The 23602-nt window shown below is 37.3% G+C and overlaps 1 protein-coding gene across 2 annotated transcripts in view; it reads left to right on the forward strand.

Moving 5' to 3' along the window:
* Positions 1-23602, forward strand: part of LOC145667354 (apyrase-like) — a 155222-nt gene that overhangs the window by 78957 nt on the left and 52663 nt on the right. For both annotated transcript variants that reach the window (XM_081734909.1, XM_081734911.1), the window contains exon 6: positions 19493-19636. In XM_081734909.1, coding sequence (XP_081591035.1) covers positions 19493-19636 — 144 coding nt within the window. The remainder of the gene's footprint in view (positions 1-19492; positions 19637-23602) is intronic.

Here is a 23602-nt window from a genome sequence, read left to right on the forward strand (position 1 = left end):
CATTCATTGCCTCTCCGAGATTTTTTTTTCCGTTGTTTACCTTATTTATTTATTGTGCAGTGTTCATATAACTCAGTTCGGACTATCCGGTTAAATCAACTGCTACTAAATTAATATTCATGTCGTTAGCGTACCCGGACGTCGACCCCTAGTCCCCTTAAGTATTTTCATGTCTTTTCTTAGTTTAATTAGATGAGGGAAATTAACGACGTCCCAGACTGTGGCATGTCTGCGCGGGGTAGCCATCGGTGATGTTTGGTTATTGAAATCACCGATCCAAAATTCAGTTTATTTTTAAATTTATTTTTTTTATTTTGGCAAATTCTAATTAGGGATATTTCAGCTATTACTCTAATTTCATTACTATTCTGGAATCTTCTAGTTTCCAAGAGGTCGGATGATTTTTTTTCTTTTGAAATTCTAAATTAACGCCGTCTCTAACCTTCCGGAGGATTTTCGGGACCCTGCTGGTTTGGGCCGGATACGGGGATCGGATTTCAATCTTACAACCAAACTCTTGTGGGATTGGGATCTGATGGACACAGAACTTGCATCCTTGGCAGCAGGGCGCTCCTTGAGTCTACGTATTTGAGTAGACCACCCTTTTGGCATGTTAAGAATATTTTGGCTATGGATTTTGTTGAGAGCGAAATTCGACTTCTATCTTTGTAGCGTTAGTTATTTCCCACTTAAGTCTTTGGCGCCCCTATTCTTCGTCTTCCTTCTTCTCTATCTCTCTCTCTGTCTTCATTACTTCGAGATTTTTTTTTCAAATTTTTCAACCTTCCCCCCCCCCGGTTTCTGAAACTCATGAAAACGTACAATATTCATATCACTTATTTCGATCGTATGTACTAACTGAGACATCGAGGGATGCAATTCGTGGAGGTATTGCAGCACATCTCAGGACCATTTTCGCGATATTCAATCCACCACGGGAGAAACTGACGAGAAGGTACACTATGCTTTCAGATTCCTGAAAACATTTGTTATTCATTGATCGTACAAATTATACCCATTGACGACTGATTTCTGGTTTTCTTTCTATTGATTGGTCATATAGTGTGTATGCATTAGTAGTTTGGGCCCACTAGTTTCGAATAACATTGATTTTTTTTTCTGTATATACATCTATATATGTACTTACATAGTTTTAAAAGTTACGTGCCTGCTCTATTTGTTGTATTTCCACCTCTTATGTCAACTTATTAAATAACACCAACTATTTTTTTATACGCGGATCTTTAGTAAATTGAGAATGATTATTGATTATCGGGTTTATATATATAAAGTACAATGTTGCAACCTTATGATGGAAAAAAGTGAATTTTGATAGTCAGGGTTTTTGTTTTGTTTTTGAGCCAATAAAATATGAATACTTATCGAATATAAAAAGGTTATGTAGATATTAAATGTCGACGAAATACTACGATGGATATTAAAGTGAAATTTATTATATTGAGTAATATGAATATATATATATATATATATATGCGAGTATGTATGTAAAGGGCTCGGTATTTACCCTGGTTGTTTTAGGTTGCCATAGATTTTTGACACCCGACATTTACCAACTATTTGTGATATACAGCATTACCGCGTAAATTGTAATAAATGACATTTTGTTGAGTTGTTATTGATGTTTGTAACTATTAAAGTTGAATATCATGTTAAATACTGCATGTAAATAAAACAAGTAGCAGGTCGTAAGATAAGTAAAAATAACCCTAATCCTTATCCAAATTTATTTGCGAGATCATAGTGAAATCAGTAAGCTACGAAACAGTGTGCCCCACCAACGAATCTTCTATCAGTAAACTATGAAACGAATCCTTCCCCTACGATCGGAAACCTAACTATTCAGTGACTAGAATCTTTTGACTACACGATCTATACTAGGAAAAAAAATAGTGATCTTAAATTCAACGAACTGAAATTAGGTTAATAATTTAGTAGTGTGAATACAGGAATATGGAAATATGTTCCCAATGTTTGGGACTGGACTCGATATTTTAAATCTCGATAAACTTTGAAATTTTATATCAAGTGCGTCAAGTGACGAAATGAGAAATTTATATATATATGTGATATGAAGCAACTATTTGTCTATAGTTAAAACAAAAACGATTAAATACTCTCATGGACACAAATCACAGTGCGTAAAGAGAGTTGAAAAAGGAGTTATTATCGACGTGAGAACAAAGACTCATAAAATTGTCGAAATGTCTCCTCTTGGGACAGAGACTCAATAAAATGCTACTAAAGTGCTTTTTTTTTAAGAATGATTAACCAATTATATTTTTTTCTTTCTTTTGCCCGCAATGATATGTATTCATTGCACTGAATCTTAAATATATTGACCTTTGAATTTTCTTTTTTTTCCTTTATTTTCTGTCTTTCGTTTTTTTGTCGATTTTTTTTCATGTAATCCAACTTTTAATATATCTAGAAAGAGAAATGTGTTATTTGATCTTGTTGAAAGTAGCGGATTTCTGTGCATGCTTATGAAACATTCTTTTCATGTATTAAATTTTTTCCTGTTATGTCAAACTAAGTTTTCTTTTATTGACATGTAATAAATGTCTATAGAAATGTAGTTAGGTTAGTTTAATTCAACTAAATACAACCCGAAGTATACATTGTCCTGTATGAATGTGTGTGTGAGTGAAATGTAGGTTTAGTATTAAGTGCACAAATTATTTTGACATATATGTGTGACTTATTATAATTAATGGTAGCTAGCAATTAAACTCATTGAATGTTAATACTAACTTAATTTAAGTTGGCTCTATGAAGGAAGTAAAAAGGACCGAAGTAGCCTGAACGAATGATCAGCATGGGAGAACTGTGAAAGTCAAAATCTTCGACAAATATGTGATAGTCTGATTTTTTTTCCCCTCTGTGGTCGATTCTAACATGCCATCAACTTCGTCGTTCATTTTTCAAATATTGGATATTAGTCTAGAACTTCTGGAAATATTGAATAAACGGTAAAATTAAACTTTCTCATTTATCTCAGAGCTAGATTGGGATAATTCGGTAGTTCGGGTCAAATGGATCTAGGTCGGGGATGTATGGGTTAACATGTGTCTACCTTTGATCACCTTAATACCAAACATTCACCCAATAGCTATTGGAAATGATCCCAATTCGATAATTATTCACTTTCTCTTTACCATATTTCTCAAAATATCCAGTAACAGTTTCCTCTTTATCACCTTCTTACTTTACCTCTTTCCTCTTCTATCTTCCTTTCCCTTTCTTCATCTTCTTCTATTTTTAATAAAACTGAAAAGGGGGTCGTGACTGGGAATTCTATATGTAATAAACACGGTCATGTATTTATTTGATTTTATTTTCTTTAGAAGTCCGATAAAAAGTTTTCTCGTTTCGATCGAACCTAGTATGTTCGAAATTAAGAAATGGGTAATATATTCCAATATAATTAGACATAAGCTGATAGCTTTATGAATATCCCCACCAGGGGTGAAGGGTTCCCACTCACGACTTATTCCATGCATCACATTTGTTGCAGACTTTTTTTTTCCCCTCAATCAGTTTTAGATTGAAGAGCCGTGACGGGATTCGTTGTTATGGAAACGGTGGTTTCTATGGCAACGGCCCGGCCCTTTTTTCAGTTTTAAACTTACTGCACTCTGCATATTGTTTGTAAGAACATTAATTTAACTTTATGGAAAATGCATTTAGGTCCTAAATATCGTGTTACCAGGGGCGATCGGGGCGATTGCCCCCCAGAAGAGGAAGCTTTCTTATTTTGTATATATAAATAAAACCCATCCCAAAGTTTGGAGCCCTTAAAAGTAGCAGTATGACAACCCATCGCCCCCCTCCCAGAAGTCGGTCCTTGATCCGCCTCTGCCTGTTACTCATTAGAACTGTAATATTTTTCAAACTTTAAAATCTCGCTCGACGACTCGTTTCATATTGCAGACTTAAGATTACTTAAACAACAATTTTTAAAGAATTTACAGTGTTTGAAAATGTACACCAATGGAAATAAGGAGAATTTTCAATTTTTTTCCTAACTCTTTCTGTCTAACATGGGGGCAGAAAAAGCGCCGGGCCCTTGTTTCAAAAAGAAAAATGAATCTGGAATAGAGATTTTTTTCACATTACCATAAAGAGCAAACTTTAGTTCTTATAATCAATGTTGTGTGATGTTCTTACAGTCTGAAAGTGAGGGAGCAAAACGAGTATCTTGCCCCCTGTGAAAATTTCAGGAGGGGCAACTGCCCCCCTTGCCCCCCCGGTTCCGGCGCCCCTGATGAAAATAGTATATAAAACTCAGGAAATTGATATTAAAACTTTAGCTATCTATTGGCACTGTAAGGCTGTAGTTAAATTAACCCACACGTTTCGTGAAGATATATTACGTCGTTATTGTTTATTTACTATAAGCTACCAGATACATCCTCAGAGGCCATTTTACAGTGTAGTAATCAACAGATGAAAACATTGGAAAAGGAATGAAAGGAAGGTCTCCATAGCCTTAGATCAAGGTACTAACTTAGCATTTGCCCAGTATAACTGAGGAACAACCCTGGAAAATCCTCAGTCAGGATGGCTGGTCTCCGAATTCGAACCCGGTATTATCCAATTGCGAAGTAAGAATCCTAACAAGTAGCCTGAGCTCGCTCCGTATTATTATTATTATTATTTAATTAACGTAATGTTTTAAAATTAGTGCAAATTAAACCGTACTTTCTTTATTGCTGATGTTATAGTTAATAAGCCTACATGAGACATCAGTCCCCCATTAAGAAAGAATACTAGAACTGGAATTCAGGAAGCGGGGGTGAAGAGATTAATAAGGATGAGGAAACTATGTACGATGCAAAAACTGAGTAATTATGACTTCGTCACAGATATATTCACTTACATACGTCAATTAATATTTCTCTGATACAGTGCACTCTTACTTTCTATAGTGGCAGGAAAATGGCCCGCTTTTGTAAACGAACACACTAAGCACGTGCGTATAGGCAATATGTCCGTGCAAAGAAACATAGGTAAAACTAGAAAAAAGAATAGGGTAAGCGAGGGAAAAATGATAAACCGCCCTTCAACTTAAAAAAAAAAGAAAACTAAAAATAACTAAACTTAGAGCTACGAAAGACGCGAGGCGAATTTTATTGAAAAGATTGTTTTTCCTTAGTGATTAGTTGTGCTAACTATGAACATGAATTAAAAAGAAAATAAGTACTTTCCCAAACTAGTTGAAAAGAAAATATTGGATAAAATTTAATAATAAAGAAGCCATTTATGATAATTAAAACAAACTAAATTCTTGGCACGACAGTCCTTTGGTTCCTACCAGCAGGCTTACGTTGAAAGTGGGTATGTGTAGTCAGCGCATCGACACCCGAAGTCCCTAATGCCGGCTTTCTAGACTGCAGTCCGTTACCTCTTACTTAAGATAACTCCCCAATTGTCCTCACGATGCTGGGTCAACATCGAAATTGTTGAGTGCCTCTCTGGGAATTGAACCCATGACCACGGGCACCTAAGGCACGCTCTCTGTCTTCTATAGACGAAAAGCTATAGTTACCCACATTGTCTAATACAGAAATAGGTTCTGATTCCCTAATAGCTGCTGATGGTGATAGTCAAGGTTCACCGAAGCATGATCCCAAACCCAAACTGAGATATTGATGTCACTGGAATGCCTGAAAAGTCATTGTGGGTAAGTGAATTGCCCACTTGTCAGGATGAAGGGCGATGGTGATGTGAAATGTGGGGCTGTCAGAGGTACTACTTATGATAATTGGATTTATAATATTCTATGTTGCCATAAACCCTCTTCAGGAATAAAACTGTTAATCTTAGCTTTGAAAATGTTACATAAGGAGTTTTATTGCTATCATTAGGTTGCATTAGGAATTATCTGATTTATTTTAACGCTTAACTTTTACATCTCTTCTCATTTACGAATATTTTTATCCCCTTAAGGTCAATTAGTGATATTTTAAATCATTTCGAACCAACTTTATATATGGTTAGTCTTGTTATATGGGAATAATTGAGACCAGAACCAGTCTACAAGCTAAGTCCAAAAGAATCTTGGCCGTCCACCTGATAAACCACGTCTTTCAGCAAGGTGAATTGTGGCAATCCGATACTCACATGAGGAAATCTTCGGTTCAGTGTGAAAGCTTCCATAAGAACCAGCACTCTAATTAGTGAAATGTGCTTTGCTAATTTTTATTCAATGTGAAAGTACCTAACTTTATTGCTAAAAAAGAAAAAGCATTTATTTCAAACAAGTCACCATTACAGTTTTCGTATTTGAACACAACACTCATGAAAAATCATGTTAAAGCGCAACTTGCCCCTGAAAAAGAATATTTATCTGTTTTTAGTTTCTCGTGTTCACCAAAGTACCGGTACATGCGGAATTAGTGCTCGCCTTCCGCTCGCATTACCTAGGTAAAACGGCTACGATCTTGGTACTAGCACTTGTTTCGGTGTCCAGATCTCAAATATTCAATATTTCAGCCTGATTCTATGTATGACTCCGAAATTTCAAATCTAGATAAGGGGCACCAAAATTCATAGTTTATTCTCGGTGCTCATAATGTGATTTACTAAATGATTATTAAATCTAATTGTAACGTATACATTTGATATTTAGAGCAGACTGAGCAAGATAAATATACGTAAAAACTAGTCAATACTTGTCTTAACTGTTTGTTTTTTTAACTGTCAATAAAATAGGTGTAATGAGGAATTTTAAATATTCGAGTTTTGTATTCCGGTTTCAAATATAAATGTGTGTGTATTTCATCTCGGTCCTGAGATTCGACATTCGAATTCTCATCCGGGTCAAATCAGATTATTTTTTAGTAAGGCAAGCATTTGATCTTTAGTGTAGAATGAAGGAGACAAATAGACTTGTCAATATCCGTCTTAATTTTCTGTTTTGTCCTTCACTGTCAGGACTTCGTGAAATTACTTTCGGTGAATTTTTGATATTCAAGTTTATCACAATTTAGGTGGGATGTGGGTTTGGATAAGAATCAAGATCTGAAATCGGGAGTTTGGATGCAGATCCGAATTTCGAACCGAGATCCGAATCCAGATCCGAGATTTGAGATCCGGATCCAGATCCGAAATCCGAGATCCGAATCCAGATCCGAGATTCGAGATCCGGATCCAGATCTGAAATCCGAGATCCGAATCCAGATCCGAGATTCGAGATCCGGATCCAGATCCGAGATCCGAATCCAAAGGATTCGGACCCAATCAGATCCGGATCTTCGGATCCGGCCAGATCCGGATCCGGCCATCCCTAGTATATATGCATCCAGAAAAGACTGAAATTAAATTTTTCTTATACTTATCTTGTCAAACGTCAATTTTGATAAGCTTAAATTTGTTATATATATAAAAGTCATTCCATATAACACTTTTTTGTTTTGATGCAATTATATTAGAAGATAAATGACAAGTGAGAAAATTTTTCAATAGAAGTTGAAAATAATTTTATGAGCTTTAGGGTGAGATATTTACTTTGCCTTTACGTAACTTGATGTAGATTCTATGTATGATTTATTATATAACTTATTAGGTACTGTACCTTATTTATACATTATTAAGGAACGAAAAGGTTCTCTATATCTTCAATTTCGCTTTTACAGATTCATAAACAATTTCTGTATTTTCACACTCAATCCCAAGACAATTTTTACACATTTGAGAACATTGCAGACCAGCAGAATGACATTCACACTTAGTTCAACAGTTATTTGCAGTACAATTTCTGTATTTTCACACTCAATCCCATGACAACTTTTACACATTTGAGAACATTGCAGACCAGCAGAACGACATTCACACTTAATTGAACAGTTATTTGCAGTGATCTTGCAAGTACATCTGATCAAAGTAAGAAGTTCAGGTGGTGCAACTTGTACATTAGTTGGAATAGAACGTAATTGTCCTCGTAATTGGAAGAGTCAATCTCCAGTCGAGTGAATCAAGAGGATTCTCTAGCCTTTGCTGTATTTGTTAGTAGACCCTCAGCGAGTGTTGACAAGTAGCAGCCACTGTTGGAGGTAATGTTGCTAGCTGAAAATTCGCTGAAATCGATTGTCGAGACACTAGTTCTGAAGAGAAAACACGACGAAGTTTATTAAGGCTGTCACAAGAGTTTCGTCGATATAAGCTTAGAAAAAAACTTTTCCCCAACTTTGATTATTGTTTCAGACTGTGTGTTGTATTCATTGAACGCTTTTACCGAATAGCAGGATGACTGTCAGAATGCAGTGAATGAACTTTAAAAAAAAAGGGGGGGGCGTGATGTAGAAGGTTACATAAAGAAAACGGTTTTGGTAAAACTAAAAGACCAAATGGTCAGCAGATCAACATCACCGAATTCTTAAGACTCAACATCTGTTACTGAAAAACGTTTGCACACTGCTTGGTATGCAACTCATCGAGAAAATGAAAATCATGAACGACGCATAGTCACCATGACTGCTAACATCGTATATGAAGACGTGCGCTCCAAAGCATACAATTACGACGTCTTTCCACCATCCATATCTATGTTTGCTGAAGATGATTTAGTCCCTGAAACCTTGAATTTTTTTATAGATAACGTAACAAGATGGAAGAAAATAAACAATGCTTCAAGCATTCAGCGAAAACGTAAAATTATCCCTCATTCAATCATATCTGTATGTCGAACACGTTCCTTCTTGAGTCCTGTTCAACTAGGAATTGGAATATCCTGCCAAAGGCAATGTGCATCTCGAAATATAATAAATGTGATCTCTATTGTTGGTGTATCAGTACCGTATCAGTACAGAGATTTGAATACTCCAAAATGAAGGCTGAACCTACTTACGATCCAGACACATTTATTCAGTTTGCATTTGACAATGCGGATTTTAATGCTAGGACTCTAGATGGTAAAAACACATTTCACAACATGAGGGAATGAAATTTTGTACTCCGCCCGAAAGTGAGGACCAATATTTCCCGATACCATGACTACGAAAGATAAGGTTGCGACAGTACGTAACATTTACAGCACAAGATGACCCTGAAGACCTCATATGCGTAGCTACTGGTCTTGAATCAAGTGAAGCAACAAACTGTGACTGAGCAAAGGAAGTAGGAACTAGCATAATGAATAAGATGTATCGCAAGAACTTTAGCGATTTACAGCTGCGGCTAAAAGATTGTGTCACTGCAATTTCTGCATCGAGAAATACCATTAAAGTTGCTGAAGATGTGCTGGAGATCAACGCTGTTCAGTTGTTTTGAAATCTCAAGCTGATCTTTCAAAGTGTTTATTGTATGAATTAGCACCTTTTCCGCCAGCTGTCTTCGATGAATACGTAATTGAAGGAATCGTAATCTGTGTAGACTGTCCTACTAACTCGAAGTTTGTCATTGATGGTGGATTTTTACTGCACCGTGTGGTTTGGCCTTCAACATCATCAGCAGCTGCTATTACGTACGGCAACATTTGTGAGAAATACGTCGAATATGTACAAAAAACACTTCTCTTCATCAGTAACAATTATTGTTTTTGATGGATATGATACCACAAGCACGAAAACACTAGAAAGAGAACGCCGATCATTGAAAAAGACATCGGTTTCCATTACTTGTGTACCAGACTTGAAAATAACCGTGAAACAGGATAAATATCTAAGTAACTCCAAAAAGAATATATTTATTGCTATGTTGACAGACTATATGATAAAGACAAGAATTAAGTAAAACATGCAGAAGGTGATGTGAATCCCTTAATAGTGTCAGCTGCGTATCATATTTCCCGTAAATGCCACAAAGTTGTCACTGTTGTAGGCGCAGACCTAGATTTACTTATTATCCTGCTGGCCAGGGCAGCAACTGAAACTCCAGTTCTGTTCTTTCTCTCAAGCTCAAGCTCCACGACAAATAAATGTTTGATATTTCAGCTATTCAGAATAAACTTGTGACACTGAAGAACGGGATTCTTTTCCTCCACGCCATGACAGGCTGTGATGCAACGTCAGCTATGTACAAGAAAGGAAAGAAAAGCCCATTTACACTACTTAAGAAGAACTCTGAACTTATGGAATCTGTAAAGGCGTTCAATGAACCCAACATACAGTCTGAAACAATAATCAAAGTTCGGGAAAAGGTTTTTCTAAGCTTATATGGACGAAACTCTTGTGACAGCCTTAACAAACTTCGTCCTGTTCTCTCTTCAGAACTAGTGTCTCGACAATCGATTTCAGCGAATTTCCAGTTAGCAACGTTACCTCCAATTTGTCAACATTCGGCTACTACTTGCCAACATTCGGTGAGGGTCTACTAACAAATACAGCAGTGGATAGAGAATTTTCTTGATTTACTCGACTGGAGATTGACTCTTTAATTACGAGGACAATTACGTCCTATTCCAACTAATGAATAAGTTGCACCACTTGAACTTCTTATTTTGATCAGATGTACTTGCAAGATTACTGCAAATAACTGTTCAATTAAGTGTGAATGTTCTGCTGGTCTGCAATATTCTCAAATGATAAAAATTGTCTTGGGATTGAGTGTGAAAATACATAAAGTGTTTATGAATCTGTAAAAGCGAAATTGAAGATATAGAAAACTTATTCGTTCCTTAATAATGTTTAAGTAAGGTACAGTACCTAATAAGGTATATAATAAATCATACATAGAATCTACATCAGGTTATGTGAAGGCAAAGTAAATATCTCATTCTAAAGCTCATAAAATTATTTTCAACTTCTATTCAAAAATTTTTCTCACTTGTAATTTGTCTTCTAATATAATTGCATCAAAACATAAAAAGGTGATATATTTTTTGATTTTTTAAATATATATAACAAACTTAAGCTTATCAAAATTGAAGTTTGACAAGACAAGTACAATAAAAATTTATTTTCAGTCTTTTCTGTATGCGTATATACTTGATACATATCCAAAATGTCATAAAGAAGAAAGTTATTGTCATTGAAAGTTGTTAAGTTGAAATTTCATGGCCGCCATCTTTGTCCGCTATTTTGAGAGACAGCACGCGTCGGAGAGTAGGGGACTTTTGATATGTCAAAGTAAATTAACAAAGGAAATTATTCTGAAAAATTCAGCTTTATGGGAATTTTTCTCAACTTTTTCCTAAAATGCCTGGACTATTACTGAAAAGACAGATTGCGGCCTGTAGCGCGTCTTCGACACACAAAGTCGCATAGTATGCGAATTTCTTAGCTTGTGTCAGGTGGCGGGTTCCCGCGACAAGCCTGCCACAGTGTCACGCTTGTTGCGCAGTGTGCAAAGTTCCCGCGCCAAATCCATTGTAACAAATGGGAATTCATTACCATGCGACAAGTCTGCCACAGAAAAATAAATTTGTGGCGCGTCTTCGACACACGAAGTGATATAGTGTGCGAAGGGCCTATTCGATCTGTATAATTTGTGGATTATCTTTAATAACCTATTCACGATAATAATACTAACAACGTGATCGTTGTTACCGATGACTGGTAAACATGCTAGAACATGCTGTAACAAGTGGAAGAGTGAGTTAACTGTAGCTTCTAAAGCAACAGAAGGAAGTGGCCGTGTTTCTTTAATGTCCTGCCCGCGGAAGGGCCCTTTACTTGGATAGATTGCTGACGTGCGTTGAGAACAGCATTCCTAACGATATTGCAGTACGCCGTTATGACGGGCTGCTAAAGAGGTATTACGCATTATTCACTGCTGCCGCCTGGGCGAACGATAAATACAACTGTGTACTCAAGCAAATGAAACATAACAAATGAAACCTAAAAACCGTAGAACAATTGGTATTGACTCCCATATGCTTTTTCCTGTTTAAGGAGAACGCGGAATCATATTTTATTACACTAACGCTAATACATCCCTCACATTTCTCGGTCATCAACCGTCGAATTGCCATTGGTTCTAATCGTTAAACAACTATCTGCGGAAACGACAATCCGAATCTTCATCAAGGTGACCTACGCACTAAGATTCTTTGGTAATGTTGTAAGTTCTATCAGCGTGAAATCCATAAACGTCTGCACGTTTATTTGAGTGAATTACACTGATGTGCAAAACTGAAGGACGAAATAGATAAAGTAACATAGAATACTCCGTAGTCGGTGGAAACAAATGAAAGGTCGACAGCATGTTTCCATATGTCTCCTACACATGCAGAAGGAGAAAGACGTTGTAGAGCGTGACGCCACCGTAACTGTAGCGCCAAATACGTCTGTGTCTCTACCATGAAGCAGTTAATTGAAATGGATGAGACAATGTGTGTGAGTCAAAAGATGGTTAAGGTGCATTATAATCTTGTTACTCAAAGCAAGAAACAGTGGAAAAGGAGGAAGTGTAACGAGTGTCCCCGAGGAGTTTGGTATTGCTCATACTATTGTTTTACGTGTGTTGCTAGCGTTCCAAACTGCAGGCAGTGCAGTGCAAGAGAGAAGTGGTGCCCAACAACAGTGAACTGTAGCAGCGGAGGACTGCTATATTTGAAATAGGCAAAACAGAAAAAAAAGATTGACGTCAATTAGCGAGTACAATTGCAAACACATTTTAAGAGGACTATAAGGGACCCAATATTACGCTTTAGGCTATGGCAACACGAGGATGCGTTTTCGATGCGTTACTCCCGCAGCGAACGCGACCTAGGTGGCTACTGGATAATTTTACTTTCGCCAGATTTGTAAATCACACTATGAGCCAGTCAGGGTTTCAAGGTCTTCTTTTTGTTATTGTTACACTCTTATTCTCATTTATGCGAACCACGAGAAATAAATGTATTGTGTTACAGATTTTTCTGTGATTAGCTAATTTTTCGGAATTTCCTTGTCTTTTTGTGGATTTTCTTTTGTTATACATGCACATACTGTACTTTATAATAGCAGAGTTCCAATACTCTGCACAAAGTATCTTCCAAGCAGCTGTTTCTTGCTAAAATCCCCTTGCCTGGCAATACGTCTTTGCTTTTTTTACTGATTCCGAAACAGCAGGCGGTCTGTTGTTCCGAAACGCACCAAATCGCTAAAGCCGACGTATTCTGCGCGTTTTTATTGCTTTCGCGTTTGCAGCGCATTGTGATTAGCCATCCACATTTAAATACATGTTCAGCATATTCCAAGCGTACGCATGAGCCGTAAAAACGTGTTGCGAACGTATCGATAAACCGTGCACTTACAGCGACACAACTACGCTAGTTGTCACCCGGGGCAAGAGTTCGCCCATGCACCCCCCTCTGACTAACCAAACCAAAATACACCCCGACTACACCTGATATTGGCATTACACAGAAATTCTCCTATTCCATTTTACCTTCAAGTGGTAAAGCTTGATTTCAAAATTGCAGTGCATAATTTAACTTTTAATACAAAATAAAACACCAAAGTGATAATTAGTTTGGTATAATCTGAGAGTAGTATGCATGATATATTCTTATAGTCTTATCATAACTACATAGGTACAGACCACAATGCTTTTGGAATTATATCGGGATGTGCATATGTGTAGAATGAATCAAGTCTGTTGCTTTAGAATATTTATTTATAACAAACAATCAAACTGTTAACTCGAGTTTTATACTCTAACATTTTGCAATTCTCTTAAGTCGATGTAAGTTAAAAGCAAACCAAAAAGCTGTAACTAAAATTTAATTTTGCGGGCTCTTTTGGCTGCAAAGTTTTTTTTACAATGTCCTCAAAAGCTAACTTATGCTCTATGGATATGATCCTAAAGTTGGTGAGTCGTTGACGTCAAGTTTCTGAGGTAATTTTTTATGATCTGTAGTTTTCTAAAACTTATTTCCTTGCCTTATAGTGAAAATAAATATTTGACCAATTTTTGCCCCTTTATCCGACGTCCGGGGCACATGCGCTGTTTGCCTCCCTTAGTTACTACACTGTTTACAGTAGCACTTCAACTACAGGGGAATGATATCTTTGCCCGACAGCCATTACATTGTGTTCTGTTGATACCACACATCGGCGACACTGTTTGTGTTAGTGATAAGAACATCTAGACTGAACCAAGAAGGAGTGGAATCGCGTTCTGTTCTCAGATAGGTGCAGATTCAGTCAGATTAGTGATTCTGGACGTACACTTATCTGACGAGAGGCGGGGACACGCAATAGGCCCAGGAATATTCAATACAAACATTTTGATGTCCCAGTTTCTTTTCTTTCTTAATTTTTTTCTTTTGTTAGGAGGCATAGTGATGCATGATCATACGACCTCCAAATTTTTGAATGCGGTACACTCGCTGGTCAATGTTATTATGTACTATACCTCCTTCTACACATTCATCTTTTCGGAAGTGTAGTCGGCCCCGACTTCACCTTTGTAGATGATTGTGGGCAACCACACAGAACAGCGCAGTTGTCGGAGCTCTTACAACGAGAGTATATTCGGCAAATGTACTGACCTGTTCTTTTCCTCGACTTAAATCCCATCGATCACATGTGGGATGCCGTAGGGAGACGTCTTGCAGCATGTCCAGATGAACAAGAACCATTCAGCAGTTGTCAACAGCGCTGATGGAGGAAGAACTCCATACTACAACTCATTACGACGCCCTGAGCAGCATGCGAGCACTTTGAGAGCTTGAGTCGCTGCCCGTGGTCATAACATAGATCTCATTTCCTTCTAAGGACCATTTTTTTCTTTCTGTAATGTCGGGGGGGGGGATATAATGAGTTTCAGTGACTCAGTATTAGTTAGTGTTTCTGTATAAAAGTGTCATTTTTGTTCTACTCATGTATTTCTTCCTGTTTCCTGTATTATACTGTAACACTAATTTATATGTCTGATTTAAGTTTTGCCGATGGATGCTACGTAGTAGTGACACAGCATGAGAAACTTACTGTCGTCCTTAAAGCCCGGATCTGAACTAAGGCCTCAACCCAGGTTACAACTTGACAGTGTTGCTTAACTCAAACTTCCATGCAATTTCTTTTATCCTGAGGTGATGTAGGGGTCTCAGACGATCCTTAAAACTAGGTAGGTTTTACCAGCAGAGACTCTCGTGGTCGCTGTATTAAACAGACGAAAAACGTGTTGCGCACAGGACAATCAACTGTTGTAATTGTAAATATTAATGTTTTTCTATTTCACAATATGAGTTCATCCGAAGAGAATGAAATAGCCGTAGCAGCGATATCTGCTCTATTGCTGACACAAAATCCGCTCTCCCTCCCCCCAAAAAACGAGAGAGAGAGAGAAAATAAAGAGGAGCTGCTGGACCAGGGAGTGAATTCCTCGCAATAATGCATAGGAAAGCACTGTAGTTTCAGTGGTGAATAATGAACTACTTGCAGAAGATATTCGTTCCTACAAAATAAATAGATAAAAAATAAAATAAAAAAATCTACAGAATGGACTATTCAGAATTCCATACGCTATTGAAATTAGTAACTCCGAAAATTCGGCAGTGAGATACGAACATGAGGGAGTATATATCAGCTGGAAAAAGCTTTGTAGATCCTTGTATCCACCAGATTATAGAGCTGAAAATCAAATGACTTGTAAATCAGAGCAGTTATCAGGCGCGAAAAGCTAACATAAAGAAAAAAAGGAATTTTCTAGTGTAGGTACTGAGTGTATCCGCTCAGTTCACTACCCACATAGCCCATAAAGTAAACTTATACCGGGAACTCCTCTCATGCACTACATCCGGTCTCTTGGTATTGTGCCAGCATTGTAGAACTGTTCCCTAAAATTGTACGAAGGCCACACAATACTGATGACAATTAACTCTCAGTCTTTCTGTTTCTGGTTAACTTTTGGAGCACCACATCTGAATTTTTATTTATAAGTGTAGGATTACTAGTGTAAAATTATTGCAAGTGCTTTACGACGGATAAAATGAGTTCATATGAAAGATGCCTGTATAGAAACTATTTTCCACCGGCGGTGAATTTCTGCACAAATGTATAGAATTTGTATTTTGATTACAAGTGGAACGCTACTAATATGAAACCATGACAAATGCTATCGAAACTCGTATCATTGCTAAAACCCATTCGTTTTCACTACCCTCGCGTATGCGGATACCCACCTTCGCTGACGCGCAACCCCTCGCTAACACTCGGGCCCTCCAGCTTCGGTTAGATAGTACCGTATTCGTGCTTTTTAGTGGCGACCTAACGCAGATTGTTTTGTGTTTTTTTGGACTGTAGTTTTTATGCATACATCCGGACGCTGTATTTATACGCAAATAGTAAAGAATTACAAGGTTTCAACTATTGCTTATGATACCCCCTTGAATTTTAACTATGCCATGTGGATATTTTCATGTCGCTCACAAGCAACGTACAAGGCAGATTCAGATCTGACTCAAACTTCGCCCAGAGGACACATAATAGAAAAGAAGAAGAAATGCCAAATTTTAGCTGCCCATATCCAGAAACACCGGAGATATGCTCCGCAATATAACGCACCACGCGACAATATGATATAAGGTAAACGTCGCAAGATACCCATTTATGTCAAAAACGAAAAGGATGGGCAGCACCAAAATGATAATAAGATATTTGATATGCTATAACACTGACTTGGCAGCCATCTTGAATACCACGATCTTGGATATAGCGTAAGGTATTGAAATGAGAAGCGGGATGTGTGATATATCAATGTAAGGTAAAATGTAAAAGAAAAACCAATGATGTAACCGCGAAAAACATATGTCTAATGATGTGGAGAGGACGAAGTGTGGAAGACTCGGTAAAACAAACGTGTATTCGAAGGACAGAATAATTTAGGGCAAGACCCCACGACAATGATACGCGACAAGTAACTGCAACACTGTCTCTGCATGAAAGTGCATCCGCCTTGACAGATTATGCTTTCCGAGGATTGGGATTCAGTTTGGGACGGTGGAAACCACAGTTGAAACCGGCGACACGAGCGCTCGTTTGGCGACTACTTAAACTACAAAGGATTATCTCTTATGGAACAGTAATTTTACACTAGTAATCCTACACTTATAAATAAAACAAGGATTATCTCTGTATGGAACAAAGGATTATCTCTTATGGAGAGTCTCATCCACATTCACATTTGATACATCATGGTTGTTCAAAATCTCCAGCGTGTGTTCAGTTGCTTGTTGTCCGTCCACTGTCGGTTCTGTCGATTGGACGTACACTTGTTTTGGAAGTACACTTTGCATCAGTAACACCAGATTCAGAGGGTTTGCCATTCCAGCTCTACTTTGGTGTTTGTAGATGAACGATACTGCGGACACATTCAATATATAGAATATTGCGTGTTTTGGTTTCCGTATGCCACAAACAGACTATCACTTTTCACTGGCCGGCCCCTGCTGTCACGTTCACTTCGTTCCATATGTGCAAGTGAAACCAGTAGACACAATTCGAGTCGTCTCATTGTGTGGTAAACTAGCCTTCTAGTGGGAAACTGCAACAACTCATGGAATTCATCGAGTCCTTGCAGAACGCTGCCTTTCCCTGATATTGTGACTGTTTGGGACTGTCACGAAACAGTGTACCAAACCGCGCAAACAAAAAAGAAATATTCGTAAAGAAATGTAAGCTAGAACATGGCTGGGTTTTCTCATTCGTATAGGCCTACACTTCGCTTCAGGTAGTGTTGTTTAAACATATGTGGGCCGAAATGTCCTTTGTTTACACGAAACAGGAAGCAAATTGAACAAGAAACGTACAAAACGTTGTCTAGGAGTGGACTTCAATCCCAGGTAGGTCGTGCTTTTGATCACCAATTCAAGATGATATCTTCTACACTTTGGAGCGAGCTGTCGAATTACTGTTCCATAAGAGATAATTCTTTGTAGTTTATGTTGTCACCAAACGAGCGCTCGTATCGCGGGTTGTGACTGTGAATTTCACTGTCCCAAACCGAATCCCAATATCCTCGAAAGGCATAATCTGTCAAGGTGGATGCACTTTCATGCACAGACACTTGCAGTTACTTGTCACGTATCATTGTCGTGGAGGTCTTGCCCTATTATTCTGTCCTTCGAATACACGTTTGTTTTACCGAGTCTTCCACACTTCGTCCCATCCACACAATTACAAATATGTTTTTCGCGGTTACATCATTGGTTTTCCTTTTGCATTTTACCTTACATTGATATAAGTTATCACACATCCCGCTTCTCATTTCAATACCTTACGCTATAAGATCGCGGTATTCAAGATAGCTGCCAAGTCAGTGTTATAGCATATCAATATCTTGATCCTTTCCGTTTTCGACATAAATGGGTATCTTGCGACATTTACCTTATATCATATTGTCGCGTGGTGCGCTATGTTGCGGAGCATATCTCCGGTGTTTCTGGATATGGGCAGCTAAAATTTGTCATTTGTTCTTCCTTTTTCTTATTTGTCCTCTGGGCGAAGTTTGAGTCGGATCTGATTCTGCCTCGTTCTGTACGTTGCTTGTCAGCACAAACCATTTAGAAAACAATAAGAAGGAAATTAGTTAAGGAATTCTAATTTTTGAACAATTATTTCGAGTGGTGCGCCAAAAGTAAACCTGCACGTTTTTTTTTAAAAAAAAAAGTGTTAAATTTTTGTTTGAGTATACAAATTGCACAATATACTTAAATCACCTATTTTTATTCTTTTAAAAGATATAATTACATTAATTCACACCTGTAATGTTCGGGCGGACACTACCTACTTCACTGCATACCTTCTCTAAGGTCTTTATTCTTTCAGTCTTTTAAAATAATATAAATCGTACTTCACGTTATACAAAAAATCATATTTTTCATATGAATCTATTAATATCATTAATGCTTCTCTTGTCCAGGCAGCATTGGTTTGAAATTACAGCGAGAAATAAAGTTGAATGTCGTCAGGCGCTACTCTTTTCTGATTGGTAGTTGTATGGAAGTCCAGAAGAAAATAGAAACTGCTTCTATTTCTTCCAAGTCAGGATCCAAATAAAGACAGCAGAAAATTTCAACCTGAACTAAGGGCAAGTTACTTCTCACACGATCGTTAAGTAAGGTCGTGAGTTTTAGATCGTGAATCGCAGCCTTACTTCAGTCCCGTCTGAGACAGGCTTAACTTATGTTAATCAGTTGGTAAAAACGCAGTATCTATGAAAGCTTAAAGAAATTTGGCCTCGCTGCTGGTCTAGTGGGTAGTAGCTATTCGCTTGGATGCACCGAGTTGAAATTTTTATTCCTAGCCCGACAGGATTGAAATTTTTACTCATTACGGTTCTTTGGATTCCGGTCTAAAAATGTGGGTACGCGCCTCACATGAATACATTATTCCGGAAGTTGCTTAACTTTAGTTTAACTTCAAAAATAATAATAAAAAAAATCTAACGTACTCATTTCATTTACTGGTTGATCTATCAACATTTCTCTAGTGAAGAGGTCCCATAAACTCTGGAGTTTGTTCTCTAACTAAACTTAGTAAATACGAATATAATAATGTTATTACTAATGTATTTTAGACAGATTGTTATTTTGTTTATTTTTCAGGCGGTGTTATTTATATTGCAAACAATCGAGCAACTACAATCCAAGCGATGGATTTTGATTATACACTTATTTCAAGAATTAGGATAAATGCAACAAACCTAATTAATGCAACTCTGACTAGAATGAATATAAGGCAGTTCAAACGTAAGTATAAATTAGTAAATAGAATTCGAATGTTTTAAAATTGTACTGTTGTCTTCTTTTCTCTGATTTGAGAACGCCAATTTCAAACTTCTCAATCTGTTCATTATCTTCTTCCTATTTCACTTTGTATAAACTTCACGCTGTATAAACTTCACGGGGTGCTAAGCTGAATGTTCTTCCCATTTCTTGAAATGAATAATGTCATATTAGTAAAGTATTTATGAAATATACACACAATTATAATATATCTCTTTTGACCTGTCAATAAAAAAAAAAGAGTAAACTATTCCTTTTGAATTTTTTTCGGAGAAACTACTTATCCCTTAAGAGATCCGGGGTTTTTGGGCTATTTTTTAGACTTTCAGTCAAGCAGCTACTGCATCGTCACTATTTATCCTAGGATCATGGTTCATACCTCATTCTCTTCAGAATGGAGCTGGATTTCCAATGGTACCACTTGCATGCTCATACCATATACCAGGAGCGGGAAAAATGATGTCAAGCGAAAATTTTGGAGGGAATTTTTTTCTCGCACTTTGGGCCTCCCTGGAGCGACCCTGTGTGAACGTAGCCACCTAAAAAAAATCTGATAAATAGTACTTGGTATACTGAATGTGTGTGCCAAATTTCAAGTTTCTATCTTGAATACCAAGGGCGGGAGAAATTTTATCAGGAATTCCCACCATGCCCCAAATTACTGTAAAACACCATGATCTCAGGTAAAAAATTTCCTGAGACATCCCTAATTACCCTAGGGTCACGTTTCGCCCATCATTCTCTTCAGAATAGAACTGCCTTTCAAGCGGTATGACTCACGTGTCTCCATCATGTATCTAAGGCGGGAAAATGAGGAAAAACGGGATTTTTTGGGTCTAAATATCCTTTTTTCAACTTTTAGCCCCCCTGGACCCCCCTGTTTCAACGCAGAGATCTGAAAAAAATCTGGTAAATACTACTCGGTGGGCTGAATGTTTATGCACAATTCCAATTTTCCAGGTGCAAAAGTAAGCCCGCAAAAAAATATATATATATATACCGACAATGTCCCATATTCCCGTATACAGAGGGAAATTTTTAAACATTCCCTGAGACATCCCTAATTACCCTAAGGTCATGTTTTGCCCATCGTTCTCTTCAGAATGGAACTGCCTTTCAGGCGGTACTATTTACTTGTCTCCATTATGTACCTAAGGCGGGAAAATCCCATGAAAGGGATTTTTTGGTAAAAATTTCCCTTTTTCAACGTTTAGCCCCTCTGTACTCCTCTGTTTTAACGCAGAAATCTGAAAAAAATCTGGTAAATACTACTCGGTGGACTGAATGTTTGTGCACAATTTCAATCTTCTAGGTGAAAAAAATAAGCGAGCACAAAAATAGTACCGAAAATGTCCAAAATTCCCCTATACAGAAGTATATTTTGATAAAAATTTCCTGACACTTCCCTAATTTCCCTAGGGCCATGTGCCGCACATCATTCTGTTCAGAATAGAACTGTCTTTCAGGCGGTACCATTCACTTGTCTCCATCATGTATCTAAGGCGGGAAAATGAGGAAATACGGGATTTTTGGGTAAAAATATCCCTTTTTTCAACTTTTTGACCCTCTGGATCCCCCCCTGTTTTAACGCAGAAATCTGAAGAAAAAATCTGGTAAATACTACTCGGTGGACTGCATGTTTGTGCAAAATTTCAATCTTCTACGTGCAAAAATAAGCCCGCCAAAAATACTTTACATACCCCCCCAAAAAAAGTATTACACGAAAATATAAATTTTAGACTTATGACGTCATCACCTCCTATGTCCCGACACAGGAAGATGTGAAACCATCCGTAATGTCTTCTGCAATGCCTCTGGACTTGAAAAAAAAAAAAGAAAAGAAAAAGAAAAACCGGACGAAAAAGCTCAAATAGGAGAGTTATAACGCAATGTACCATGAAACACCCCGTATGGTACAAATTGTACCATGACATCCCCAAAGGGTTATACCAAATTATTGGATTGGATTCAATACTGATCTATGAAATATAAATTAAATCGTTAAAGCCGTTTTTGAGGATATAATTTATTTTCACTCTTTGCGAAGGTCTTAATTTATGAAATGAAATGAAATCTTTAGTTTTACGTCCCACGTTTATGCCGGTTAGTCTAAAGGAGACGGTGATGATGAGCAATGAATGAAATAGTGGAATGAAGAAAGTGGGAGGAAACGGGAGAACCCCGAGAAAACCCACGAGCACGGTGTTTGTCCACCACAAAGTTCACACTGCGCGAGCTGGGATCGAACTAGGGACCCCAAGCACCGGAGGTGAACGCTCTACCACTGAGCCACCGCGCCCCCGTCTTAATTTATATTTGAGGGTAGAAAGAAAACTTAAAACACTCCTGGAGGATATTATAGAAACGTTAAGTTTAAAATTTGGGGCGAAGATTTCTTGTACAATGGATCCTTTATTCAAATCGCAGTCCATGTGAATGTGGTGAAGAACATTATCTGGGGTTTGCTCGTTGCTCTCCTATTTTCTCCCGCATTTTCATTCTATCAATTCCTTTCATAATTATTCACTTTCATTAATCTTTCATCTCTTTTAGCCTACAGGACAGCGGCGCATGTTTCTAAATAGCTTTGTGGGGTAGGGGGCATTCAAATATCTATTTCGTTTTCTACGTAAAGCTATTCATATCTTAGTATAGCGGACCCCGGCAGACTTTGTGGACTTTGCTGGTTTTCTTTATACCTCCTACGCCGAAGAGATGCCATTCAGAAGAGAGGAGAACCGTAAGCAACCGTAAGGCCTTTTCCTCCTTAAAAAGAGGATCTTATTCCACTCTAGTTCCCTCATTTCGAAAATGAATTTAAATTAGTGTTTAAAAAAAAAAAAAAACGTTCGTATATTTTCAGAAATGTACGTTTTTTAAGAAAAAACATTGTCTCTAGTTTTTAAAAAAAGAATTCGTTTTTTTAAATAGCCATTTGTAATGTATCTAACGTCTATTTAAATTTGAAGTATTTTTATGTAGGTGTAATTACGGTAAAACGCAACATAAACGCTAAATACTGATAGACTAGAAATATTTTACAATATATATGAGTAGCATACCTACTAATAATCCGTGTGTCAGCAGTATTTCACCAATATCAACCGAGAAATAGAAGTGTAAATGAAAATTTGTTTTTTCGTGAAAGTACTGTCTTTAATGAATTTCGAATTGTCTTTTTTTCTATTTTCCCTGTAGCTCTCTTCGTTGTACAGATAATCCTTAAGATTTGTCAGGTAGATGCTTCGGATTGATTCCTAATTATTGACATCAATTGAACGGGGCTACGCGCAGTGTTACCAACTAGGAAAAGTAAAGTTTCCCTAAATTTGGGTAAAAATGCGAAATTTTTGTTTATAAATCCGTACTTATACGTCCGAGCGCAAGTCAACTTACGTCAGTCGAACATTGGTCCTTACTCAACAAAAGCAGGTACAAATCGTTACAGTGGGGTAATTAGGGAGCACACGAAAAATTCATATTTAGGTTCTAACCCTTGATTTTTTAGATTTTCCCTACTTTTCTGTTTACCGTAATCTATTTTTGTAATTAGAACCTTATTTTTAAATATTGCCATGACACTTGTAGGATATATTAGTGGTGTGCCAGTGTTTATTTTAAGATAGTTTGCGTCTGTCTGGTAGCAGTGGTGCCAGCTACAGAAAATTTTAATTCCCGACTTTAGGGGAATTTTTTGGAAAAATTCCTTTTTTGTCTCTATTATTTTCCACTTGTAGGCTACATTCGAACAAACGTACCACTGTGTGAAAGCCTCGTCCTTAGCCTACATAACACACCATAAAAATTTTCAGTAAGATAATTAGGGGAACTACAGTTGAAGTTTATAATAAACCATGTTCTGGAAATGGTAAGAAAATAGTGAGTTTGTGAGGTAGAATGAGCTATTTTTTTAAAAACTATTTCATGCTT

Source organism: Thermobia domestica, chromosome 1, assembly GCF_964235325.1.
Source record: "Thermobia domestica chromosome 1, izTheDome1.hap1.1, whole genome shotgun sequence".
Lineage (NCBI taxonomy): Eukaryota > Metazoa > Arthropoda > Insecta > Zygentoma > Lepismatidae > Thermobia > Thermobia domestica.